Below are 13,334 nucleotides of genomic sequence, written 5' to 3' on the forward strand. Positions count from 1 at the left end.
ACCTGGATGCAAACAGTCTAAACACAGTTTATATTCCATAGTTACCACAGATGCTGCTCAAAGACATATTAAACCACACAATAACACAACTAAAATACATTACAAAATTATAGCATAAAGACATGTAGGCTATTAGTCATTACTAAAAATAAATAAATAGCAACGTTCTCCCTGCAATCGGACCTAACCTGAAGTATTTTGCAAAAGAAATAATCCAAACAATCTGAGTCTAATGAGGAGCTGGTCCTAAAAAACAGCCCAAAAATATTTCTAGAATATTCTTACTGCAATGAAGTCCAACAGAGGAAAACTAAACTTTTAGGTTCATGTATTTGTGTTTAGTTTTACACAATTAATAAGCTACTGGGTGTAATTCTTGTACATTTAGCAGAACATAATGTAAAATTGGCCAACAAATTTGGCTCCATATAATTTCTATAACCTTAAAAATAAACAGAAAGCATATATTTTAAACCAAGTTGCATAAAAAAATAGTTTTCATATGTGTTATAAAATAGGTTTTAGATGTAAAATGCGTCCTTTGCATCAGTGGATTAAATTAAAAAACTGCTGCATGATTTTTAATATTTGTACCAAACGTGTTTTATGATTGAAAAGCAGCAAACGGTGCGCTTGATGTATAATTTTATTTGCGTGTTTTTATTTTATTGCAGCCTCTGTGCTTTAAAGGGGAAGTGAAATTATCCAGCTTGACGTTTCTTTTCCTCCTCGGTTCCTGTCGGGATGCTGAGGCGGGCGGGGCCCTTTCTCCCTGCGGTCCCCTGATGTTGCAGGAACAGCAGATCGGACTCAGACGGAACCAGAAACGGTCCATTTTAACAGCGTCTCTCTCCTTCGGTTATTCCACACTATGGGATTATTAAATAAACGGGTTTAACGTCGGACCCTCTCTTGGTTTGCTCCAATCAGTGCAGTGGAGTGGGATTTTCTGTCGTGTCAGTGGAAGTAAGCAGTGTTTTTGGTGTATCAGTCGCCATGGCCTGGCCCTGCATCAGCCGGGCCTGCTGCATGGCCCGGTTCTGGAACCAGCTGGATAAGGCTGACATCGCGGTGCCTCTGGTCTTCACTAAATACACGGATGTGTCGGAGATGCAGCACATCCAGCTGCAGCCGCAGCTCCATCCTCCACAGGCCGGGGTCGCCATAGAAACGCAGCCTCTGCGCGCAGAACCCCGCGCCGCCAGAGCGCCGCGCGGGCCGCGGAGGTGCGTCTCCGAGGAGCGCGTGTGCAGCTCGGTGATGCGCGAGGACTTCAAACACTGGAAGGTCCGTCCGGAGCCCAGCTGCAAACCCAGGAACGAGTACCACGAACCGGAGACGCCGTTCAACACCGAGACCCAGTACCAGAAGGACTTCAAGCCCTGGCCCATCCCCAAAAGGTACGACCATCCCTGGATACCCCCAGCGGGGCACGACCCGCAGCCCAGGCACGACCCGCGGCCCAGGCACGAGAAGAAGCACCTAGCGCTGGAGGCGGAGTGCGGCGTGGAGAAGGGCGCCATAGCCGACAAGGTGCAGGAGAAAGACCTGCTGCAGAGGCAGGAGAGGAAGAAGCGCTCCAGTAAGCAGGTGGTGCTGAAGGTGGAGGCAGAGGGCAAAGGCAGGGCGGCGGTGGATGCCCTGAACCGACAGATCAAACAGGAGATCGGCGCTGGCAGCTCCTACAAGTGAGTGGATCCCAGTCAGCCTGGCTGCTGGTGGAGCAGAGGGTCCTGCTTCAGGGGTCATTAGGGTCATTATAGGGTCACTGCTAATAAACAGTCTGATATGACCAGGTTTACTGTCAGGATGTTTAAATGATAAAAAAAAACGGTTGGTGAAGAAATGACTCAAGTAAAAATAAAACTATGTTAACATCTTTTACTAAAGTACAGGGGTGGAGCTAAATGGGGGGCCAGGGGTTTTTACCATTTTACCCCCTTAATACAGATATTGGATGCAGCAATACTCTCAAGCGGAGTATTCAAAACATTTAAATTTTTTTGGGTTAATTATAGACATCACTATTCTAATATCAAAGATGATAAATACAGAATTCATGCTCTTTTCAGAACTAGATGTTTTCTTTTATGGGGTAAAGAGAAATTGTGTCTACAAGTCATGGAGGAGTCTTCAGTAAAATCATAGATAAATAACAATTTTAATAAAAGCTTATCAAATAATTAATTTATGTAGATATTAGTGCTTGTAAATATCAATTTTATGCAGAATGTTTATTGACAAAAGTAGGTAAGGACGATGGAAAAGGTTTAAGCCCCAGAACTCAAAACTGAAAGAGTTTTATCCACTATACCTTTTATCTAGAAATTACGGATGTTTAAATATATGCATCTATTTGTGAGCAAAGGCTGTAGGAAAGTATAGTTTGTCTTTATTTAGAAAATATGGATGTTTTGCTCTTTAATTTTCATGTTGGAACAGTGTAGATTGACCCTGAGGTTCTGGTGCCTATCTGCTCTCGGCCCCCCCTCAGTCTCCATTGGTTATTGCCTGGACACCCTTATAAAATAATTCTGGCTACGCCTCTGCTAAAGAAGAAAGCAGCGGTCCAACAAATGAATCAAGAACAAAAAAGTACATAAGGTTAGATGGATACTCGAGTACTGAGTAATATTGGCCCATGACATCTGATATAATATTTAGAGTTATTTAAACAGGCAGGAAGTTTTTCTGTTATTTAAAAGTAAAAACTAAGATAATTAAGGATCCAAATAAACAACATGATTTAAAAGAAATATTTTAACCTATAAACCCTTACTGTGTATTCTATTGGACAATATAATATAATACAACCAAAAGATGTGTTTGAATTTCACCAATCTGGTCGTTAGTTATATATCCAACCAATCCTTTGGTTAAAAAAACCCATCTAGTTTTAATAATCATAATTCAACTTTAATTGATCTCACATTTGAGGAATTTACCTCTGGATTTAACCCATCCCCTCAGGATGGGCAGTGGGCTGCCATCATGGAACCCCCCAGGGAGAAGTGTGGGATTGAGGGTCTTACTCAGAGACCCAGAGTGGCATTCTGTTGGGAGTGGGGCTCAAACTCACAACCTCTGGATTCCAAGCTCTATGCCCTAACTAGGGGTGTAAATAATAATCATTTTTGTATCGATGCATCAATCCAACAGCCGACGATCAGATGCTTCGACACGTCCGCAAGAGAATCGATTCATGATTTTATTTTCCCTCCGGTCCATTTTTATCCATTTGCTCCTGGATGTAATTCTGACTCCCGTGCTGTGGAGGCGCTATACCTATTTTGCCTTCCTACCTTGCTTCCTTTAGCCACTGTCCTCTTTCCACATGCACACACAGACTGGCGTAAACAGTAGAAGGATTCTTTAGTATCGCAAATAATGGAATCGTTGGGTCAGGAAATTGATACTGAATGGAATCGCCATGATGGATGTGATTTACACCCCTAGCCCTAACTACTAGGCCATCATTCCCCTTAGATATTGATAGACAGCATGTTGTACATGAACACACCACTGTGATTGTTCTCTAGGTCCATGACTATTACTACGCTTGACTACAGCCAACAGTCAGATTAGTAAACCATCTGTAACCATTTTTTATTGGTTGTTTGGTTAACTGATCAAATTGGTAGATCTGAAACCAATGGGTCGGTCAGTTTCTGACCAGTATAATGGTTCATCTAAGCAAAATTGGTTTAACCAACTAGATTGGTTGTTTTTCCAACCAGTCCATTCCTAGATTGTATGTGATGCATATATGTAAGTAAAATATCTACCCTTAACTGTATTTTCACCTGGTCTCAATGAGCTCAAGTTACTGAGTAGAGTAACCAGAAAATGTTCTCAAGAGTAGCAATACTTTCATAAGGATATTAATTAAGAAAAACTTAAAAATCCAACACAACTAAAGTACAGATATATATGAAACAAGCTACCTTCAACCTCTGAAAACAAATCTATTGTAGTGATATTTGAGACGTTAGAGTTATTTACTGTCACTTTTGAATTGGCTGTAATAACCTAGGGGTGATTTGAGCCCAGGCAGAAATAGAGAAAACAAAAATACTTTTTATTTATTCATTTTATATTCCTGCTCCTCTTACTAGATATAAAGACAAACTTTCAAATAATATCTGATACATAAGTCAGTATTTATGTTATATGAAATGTGGCTTTAAATTGTGTTTTTGCTGTATGTCCTTTGTATGGAAGAAACACCGTCTCATTAGAACCAGTGTTTAGACCTTGAACATATGCTTATTTTTAACCTGTGCAATCATGTATCTGAATTTATTGTATGTTTTTCCCCCTGCTAAAATTTGGTATGAAAAAAAATCTACTGCTAAATTTCACTCATAAAAAAAATCATATAACTCATCAATAGAAATTCACCTATAAAAATTTTAAAGCAAGAAACAAAGTAATAATCACCTGCAAAATCACATTAGTGTATTTGGATTGGCAAAAAGAGGTCAGACTCAATCTAGTGCTGATCGATTTGGCCTGAGTCATTGAGAGGTCAACACATTTTTGCATTTTAATTTTTGCAGCTTAGTTTTTTAATAGGTGAATGTCTGCAGTAGGGCTGGGTAAAAAAAATTATTTAATCGATTTCTTTACATTTTTTCAAAATCAATGTCTAGGGAATGAGATTGATTAGTTTTATAGTGACGCGCGTGACGTTCACATTCGACTGAGCAGGAAAGATGCACTCAAGATTACTTCAAGCCAGACAGCTGCAAATATAGCCAATAGGTTGACTGAAGACATTAACAAATGGAGCTGACCAGCAAACACCCTGTAGTTGTTACAGACAACGCTGCACATATGGTTTGTGCAGAGGAGATAATGCAGCTCATGCATGTCTGCTGTGTCACATCTGCTTGCTCGAGTGAGGCTTCACTTTTTCACTTTTCACAAACAAGTTTGCATTTTGAGACAGTTTTGTTCACATCTCAAATTTAAACTGTCTGATTTAAAAGTTTGCACTTTGTGTTTAATATGACAGGAAACAGTAAAATACATGAGTATTTTAAAACACAGTTGAACCACTTTCACTATTGTAAAAACAGATTTAATCGAAATTAATCGATTTAGAACTGTATGAATCAAAATAGAATCGATTCCGGACTTTGGTGAAAATACCCAGCCCTAGTCTGCAGTATAATTGTTACAGATTAAACTTTTTTTGATTAATTTAAAGTAAAAAAAAAAGTGCAATAAATTCAGTAGCTAAACAAAGTTTGATTCTAACAAGACTATTTTTTCCCTATTTTGTCCCTTTGCTTGGTTCTGATTCTCAGTCCCTTATTTTCTGAAATTGATCAGATTAATTAATTCAACGGTAACTACTGATAAATGGTACAGATATTCCTCATTTTAATGAAAATTATCACCTGCTTGAAATACATATTAGTATTTTATTTAGTTTTCATAAAAAGAACACCTGGCCTTAAGGATTAATGTTATTCTCGCCACAAAATGTTATTTTTAACCTTTTTCTACTTGTAAGCCCATCAGCTGTCACGTTAATGGCAGGATAGCAGCGTTAGCTCCATAAAAGGAAAAAATCATTTCCAAACACCTCGTATTTCCCTTTCATCCAAAAATAGGGAGAATACTTATATTAATTATTTTTAATGTTAACTCTAAAACAGGGATAATCTTTTAAGATTTGCTAAAGGTCGTCTTTCCCACAGCAGCCTTTCCGTCACTACATAGAACTCAATATTCGTATATAATATAATATTTCATTACAGCCTCTATCAGTTAATGTTTCTACACATTATGATTAATCGGAACAGATCAACATATTTCTAAAAAACATCATGACCCAATTTGACTGTATCTAGAGAATCACCATTAACTCCAACATAACGCAACTTTTCAATCAGCTGTTGTTGATTTTTGAACCAAATCAGTGAAATGAACCAGGGTTAGGGGGCCTGCAAAATACATTAAGTAAAAGAATAACTACGGAAAATGTTTAATAAATAACTTTTTGATTCAACAAACACATATTTACATATAATCTATGTACACAAATATAAAAAAGGAATTGTTATATAAATAAAAATGTTTAAATAACTTTATAATACAACTTTAAAGCCTTTAATAGATTTTGTTTTTCAAAGTCAGCATTCAGTTATTCTATAATGAAGGACATTCAACTCTTAACGGTCTCCTGCCTCCTTTGGCCAAAGTAATTATAGCATTAATAAACATAATAAAAACAGCAGAACAAAACAACAATGTTGGGAAATTAACCTTTTCTGCTTCTTTTCCTTTATCCTGTTTATGAAATATAAATATTTCAGATGTTGAATAACTATTGGTTAACCTGCGGAAAACTTCCAGTTTTAATTCAGCTCATAAATCTGCTGATTGTTTAATAATCTTACTTTTTCACTGCCCTCTTTCAGGGTGACAGTTTGGCTTTTCACTGCTGTGCAATGAGATTTAATGGAAACGGCTGCAGGAAGCTGCTAATGTTTAGGTCCATGAGGCTGATCTGCTGTAATCGGTAGTTTCCTGGGGAATGATGGGTACAGCTGGATAGATGAGCATCAAGTCATGCATGTCATTGCTGTATGCATGCCTGCTGCGTCTCTGCTTCATTATAACACATAGGATGCATGTTTATGTTGATGGAGAGAGAGAGAGCGTGCATGATGCTCAGTAGCTGCTTTTATTTTTTATCTTTTCACAGCTCTGCATGCCTTTCCTTGGCAAACAATGACCAGTTGTATGTGTAGGCGGGTTTTTGGGCTCAGTGCTGAAGCTGAGCAGTCTTTGGTGGGAAGTGTTCCTGTTGTTATTGAGCAGCAGAGTCCTCCGGCTGTTTGGTGCCTGTGTTGTTTAGCAGTCAGCAGGGAGCAGGGCAGGCTCTCTCCATCTAAGGCTCAGGGCTCCTCTGTTACAGCCCAGTCAGCTCTTTGTTTCCTCTCCTGCAGAAACTCAAAGCAGGCCATCCTACGGGGGTAAGCACAAGGATACAGAGCAGAGAAACAAACCTGCTGAAGAAAACTGGACTTATTGTTCATTGAAGTCATTACAATGTTACACTGTTTAGACACCAGTAGTTTGTCATTGAGGAGAGTTTTCATTAAATTTTCTGCTATAACAACAGCTGGTAAGCATAATTATTTGGAAAAAATACAGAAACCAAAGCCACTGCAGCAGTCAGGATTGTCCCTTTAGACACGTATAGTACTACTCAATCAATCAATCAATCAATCAATCAATCAATCAATCAATCAATCAATCAATCAATCAATTTCTTTATTGTAAACTACAATTTGCATTGTAATCGAGATTTCAGTTTCAGTGTAAACCGTTCATTAAATACATCACATACACTGGGGTGGGGGGGTCTGGCAGGGGGAACGTTTTACTAAGGGCATGCGTGCTGCAGCATACTGCCTTTGGCGCGTTGCTATGGCTGCCATAAGAACGGCGGTTCACTCTAGCACTGATTTTATCTATCTGGAAAGATAAGAGCCACATTGGGGAGGGAGAGAGGAAAAAAGAATATTTCACACTTTATTCTTGATAGGATACAGTTTAAGATATCAAGAAAAGCTAAGCACAAGAAAAGCACATATAAACATGAGGCAAACATTTCAGCAGAGGGTTACATCGAAGGCTGGAGCCACATGGAAGTAAATCGGACATTTTAAGCATCAGTTGTGTTTTTATGATGAAATGCGTTCAACTTGTCCATGAACGCTGTCTACAGGCCATTGTACTTGATAAGATGGAAGTATATCAACCGGCACTACAGTTCTGGATGGATCCACAGATGCCGCCCCCCCCTACCAACCACAGATGGTAGGGGGCACCAGCAGTGGTGGGTCCTTCCGCCATAACAGGGGAGGTATGATAAAGGGGAGTCCAAATCCAAAATAACACTTATTGTTTTAAGAGCAGGCTGCAATGGAATTATCCGTCAGCCTCGAGTCTTTTCTTGCTGGCTCCACCTTGAAGTGAGCGTGCACATCCAAGATATTATCCCATCTCCCCTTTAAAGTTCAACCTTCACACCCAGCCTACGGCTCATCTCCCAGTCCTGCTCATTCACAGCCTTTTTTAGGGCGTCGATTGCTGCCGGCAGCCTGATCAATGCCCAACTTGCCACTGACATCCTCTGTAATTGTAGATACAGCAGGTATCCTCTAAATCCAAACAGGATAAATCCAAAATCCATCTTCAACATCCTCCAGTGACAAGCTTGTAAAACACACCATCCTCCAAGCCGTCCAGGAGTCCATGGTGTATACCATCAAGTATATACCGGCAGGACAGGAAGGGTCCCATTTTCCCTGTCTTCCAGTTGAGAAAATAAGATCAAGTGCATTGAGAGACCAGCTGACCAGATCCATTGTTTGAATTTGTGTGATATGAAGAGAGAGCTCAGAAAAACCTAGACACAGCAAAGCTGAATTCTTCTTCTTCTTTTTAACCTTTTAACTGACTGGTCAACCAAATACTTGACCATTTGCATAGAAAAATGCAGGTTGGAGGTTGGTGGTTGACCCTGACTGCCATTGTTGTGGATTGGTTAAACTGAATAAGCTGGGAGTAATCCTGCTAAGTTGAGCAAACTTTGTGGTATGGGCCTCTGATGCTGCGTTTAACTTTTTTATAATTTACCTACAACTATACAGGTAACCAACAGCTCATTGTTACATGTGCAACATAAAAATATCTGATAAAAATGTACGGTACCTAAAGAGTTCGACCATCACCAAGTGTGCATGTGGCCGAAACTAACTGCTCTGCTGATCCATTAGGAACAGTTGCTTGAATCTAAAATTCCAGGTGGATCATCTAAATAAGTGGTCCTCCTAATTGTCAATCATTCTGGTGATATGTTTACGTAAAGCCGTCCTACGTTCTCGTCCGGTTAGCTATCTGTTTCTGCCCATGCACACTTTCAGCCATATTTATGTGGTGAGCTATGGTTTCAGACAGTCATTGAAGCTCAGCTTTCTCACTTTAGCACCATGTTTTTTATCCCACACCGTTTAAATTTGATCACATCTGCACTTTAAGAAATGAAAATGTCATGAAAGCTGTAGAAAATGAAATGTGGTTTTGTATACACTCTGTGTATATACAATGACAATAAAAGTTGTCTCAAAAAATGGCCGTAAGAGAAAAAGTGTCTATGAAGTGTATGTGAAGACAAGAAAGGCCTTAGAAAAGGCAGGTATATCCCAGAATGCTTTGCACTGAGTGCTTTCCTTGCAAAGCATTATGAGATTTACTGTCACAGTGGCACTAATAACAAAGATGGTGAGGGGCACCATGCAGTGGAGGAGGAGTTACGTGACCAAAGGAGCAAAAAGCAGTGATCATCTGTCAAAACATTCAGTTAACTGAGTTCACTATAAAGTCAACTATAGAGTCCCCGCTGTATGTGGAAACAGTAAGCTTGTATGAGCTATGAGAACAGCACATTTTAAACAGAGCATGCACGAGGATGGGCTCGTGCATGCTCTTACACGCCAGGTTTTTAAAAAAAAGTAATCCTCCACAATACATTTAACTTGAACAGTTAATACTCAGACATCTCATTATTGTCAATTAGAATAAATAGTAACATCAATTGTTACCTGGAAAAGGAATCAGTATTGAAATAAATACAAAATCAAATTAAGTTACAAATCTTTGTTTGTTTTGTTTTTTAAATCTAGGGCTTTTCTGAATAAAAACCCTATAACAAATTTAAACTTGAAAAATCAGGAGGAAAAAATCAACAATATAATATTCAGATTCACTGTCATTTTTACTTTGTTTTCATCATTCACCGTGTTCTTAGCAGGATTATCTGAGCTTCTCCTGAATCCCCAGCAGTGGCATGTTTTAGCCATGTTTTAGCCATTTTTAATCGTTTGGTTGATAAAATCTTGGTTTATATTGCATTTGGGTTTTCACATATCCCCTGCAATGCCTTGGCAGACCACTATGGGTACAAGTACCCCTGGTTGGGATTTACAGCTCTAGTGGACGGCGGTAACATTGCAGCATTAAAATCAATGCTTTCTAAGCTGCATGATTAATTAATCTGATGGAAAAAATGTAATTGAATTTAAACCATTGATAAACAATTAATTGAAAGTTGCTTATTTGTTTATATAATTTTAAATGTCATAGGGATAATCATCAAAAGTAGCAGTTAGTGTTCCTGCTTTCCAGAATTTGGATTGTTTTTTGTTTGTTTGTTGTTGTTTTTTTAACCTAAGGTTAGATTTGATATTGATTCTAGAGACGCGCCAAGAAATCTGATGTCAGCAGATTTAATTGGAGGAATCTGTGATTATCTGGTCAGACGGTAAAAATCTGATCTGTGTTGTGATCAGTGATTTCACCAGAGCTGCATTTCACTGCAGAAGGTCTGACTAGAAATGGATCATTAGGTGTTTTAACAGCTCATCAATCTGCTCTGCTTCATCCTGTGGATCATGTTGGATCAGAAGGACGGCCTCTATACTGGAACCCCTACAGCTAGTGTTCATACATGCTTTACAATAAAACTGATATCTGCAATTTGCACAGCAATAGCACCTAATAATACTCTTACTAATACTAATACTAGGGATGGTTTCTGTTCAAAATGTGAGATCTGTTATAATGAAGACAGAAGGGCTCCTGTAAAGAATAGATATTATATGACAAAACTAAACTAAAACAACTACTGAAAGCAAACATTAGTTCTTTGTAGGTCAGAGGTTTAGAAAAAGGGGAAAAAAACATTTCTGATCCCAGTTTAAAGTACTTCATGAGACTTTGTAGATAAACATCCTGAGCTTCCCTGCTTGACTCTTTTAGTCCTCTCGGGTATTTCATGACAAAAACACGTGGACTTAAAGAGAGACTCCTTTGTGTACCTGGCAAAATAATAAAGGCGAATGGATTTTAATTATATAAAAGTTTTGCCAGCCACCATGTTAACCAAAGAACTTTGAATCAGTGCAGCTTTTTCCACTGAAAGCCTTCAATCTTGCCTTCATATTCTAAATCTCTCCATTATCTTTAAATGTCATTTTTACACGACTATAAATCAGGAGGGAGAAGCTGCTGTTGGAGCCTTTGTTCATGATTTCTATCTGCTACCCACTCAGTTTCAGGACAAAAGCTTTTCTTTGTCATGTCAGCCTCCAGTGCTTTTTTAATGTGTCAGTTAAATAAAAGGCTTTTAAAAACAAAGCGAAGGAGCGATTTACAAGGAATTTTAATATGTAATGAAAAGTAGAAGATTTAATGAGAGATTCTGTAGATCAGCTGGTTGCTTTATGTAACTCTGCTAATCTGGTTTAATCAGATCTGCTCACCCAGATTTTTCAGAGAAATTTATTCCCATTAAATCTCTGATGCTGAATGAACCTTTTCAAACCCGATGTTGTAACTAAACATCAACCAGGCCTTTTAACGTCCATGTCTCCACTGATGTGATCCATTTTATCTATGGAAGAAAAGTTTGCCCCATTACTTACTTAATTAAGTAATTAAGTAATACTTCCACTTAATTAGTAAAGAGTACAGTCTGGAAAAAGATGCCAGTTTGAAAATGTCAATTATGTAAAAACTGTTTTGAAAAAATTTAAAACAAAATTTACAAAAATTATATTTTAAAGAAAATTGCTATAAAGCATGTTCTTTGTTTGTAACAATAGTGAAATAAAATTCACTCCTGCTGAGCAGCAGGCAGGAGCAGCTCCAGCTGAAAACAAGAGCGGCTGCTTGGATTCAGATCTGGGTTCCTGAGGGAGACGATCGCCTGGACGGCTTCCACTGAGGCCAAGGCTTTATCTGATGTTTGAGATGGGGTGGAGTTAGAGAGAAAATCCTTAGAATGTAAATTTGTCTTGGCAGCATCAGTGTACGGATCGTACAGCTAAGAAAGATGTGAGATTATGCTGCTAGGAGCAGTAAATATATCTGATTAGGGAAATGAAGTTACTAAATATAACTCATAAAATTTGGAGTTGGTTAACTCCTTTGTTCTGGATTGCTGTCTGTGAAGCAATGCTCAATTGCTTCCTGTTTTAATTTGTAATTCTAGATCACAGAAAGATTATTCATCCCTGGTTTAAAAATAATCCTTCACAGCATTTATAATCAACAGAAAGCTGAGCTAAAGTAGTTTATTCTTTGATAAAAAAAAAAAAAAACACCCTACAAAGTGAGTGCAAGCAAAAAGGAAACATTAATGTTTTAGAAATGTAAATCTCACAGCAGTCAGACATGCAGAGATACCAATGCTGGTCATTGCTGGTCATTGCTGGTCATACCAATGCTGGTATATTTATTAGTTTGAACAGTTTCAACTATCAGCTTACAAAAACTATTCTAATATTTAGTTTATTCTGAGACCAGATCACACATGTTTTAGAAATACCAATCATGTGTAAGGACTTTATTCAACAAAAAGATCTACCTCAGAGTAGAAAATGTAAATTATAATGTCCCTAAGAGTCAAATTTATGAGCGGGGAAATCAAAACTAAACTAGATGGCCGCCACTCGCATTGACGGCGGTAAGACTTTTCCTCATTTAAATACTAATTAGGGTACGTCCGTGTTGACAGGTCATTTAGAATACCCTGTTACAGAGAGTTGCACCTTTTTCCTTCATCTTAAACATGGTTTGTATTTTACCAAGTTCCTTCATTTTCCTAGATGGAAGAAATGTTCTTTGGAACAGAAGAAGTCAAAAATAACTTATTTATTTCAAGGTAATGAATAAGATTACTCATCGATATACATAAAGTATTTTACGGTGAAACACAGATCATTTGGCCCTTTGGGGTTAAGGTCTTTGCCAAAGTGCATTTCGACCTGTGGCAGAAGAACTGGAATCAAACCCCCGACTTTCACATTACAAGAGGATTTTTTTTATTATTTTTTTATTTTACCCTCTGTCTCTCCTTCCTTTTCATTCCAGAATTGGATTAACAGTGACTAGATGAAAGAGGGCTATTTTTATATAATTTTTAGGGCAGCAACTAACGATTATTTTAACCTCTATTCCAATATTAACCTCTTTATTCCAAAATAAACATTTTAGACAGAACAAACAAGCACACAAGTACAGGTTGTTCATTAACTGTACTGGTGCAATGTGAAAAATAAATGTTTGTGTTAAAACTACGCAAACTTACATGAGAAATGTAGCTGTACATCCACAAAATATAGGGTACTTTGTTTCATAAAGCGCAAAAAAAGACATTTTTGTTTTTAAAAGCCCCTAAGGGGTTCAAACAATACGTCCCCCCATTTCAACAAATGAGGGTTTTCTTTGGACTAGAAGAGTTCTGCCTC

General features: G+C 38.1%; 1 protein-coding gene across 3 annotated transcripts in view; it reads left to right on the forward strand.

Moving 5' to 3' along the window:
* Positions 1-745: 745 nt before the first annotated feature.
* map6 (microtubule associated protein 6) overlaps positions 746-13,334 on the forward strand; it is a 31,787-nt gene continuing 19,198 nt past the window's right edge. Inside the window, exon 1 of one of the 3 annotated variants that reach the window (XM_015394623.1) lies at positions 746-1,688. In XM_015394623.1, coding sequence (XP_015250109.1) covers positions 997-1,688 — 692 coding nt within the window. In that variant the 5' untranslated portion in view covers positions 746-996. The remainder of the gene's footprint in view (positions 1,689-13,334) is intronic. The other 2 variants (XM_015394624.1, XM_015394625.1) reach the window with 2 other exon arrangements.

This window comes from Cyprinodon variegatus, unplaced genomic scaffold (genome assembly GCF_000732505.1).
Source record: "Cyprinodon variegatus isolate N-32 unplaced genomic scaffold, C_variegatus-1.0 Scaffold700, whole genome shotgun sequence".
In the NCBI taxonomy this organism is placed as follows: domain Eukaryota; kingdom Metazoa; phylum Chordata; class Actinopteri; order Cyprinodontiformes; family Cyprinodontidae; genus Cyprinodon; species Cyprinodon variegatus.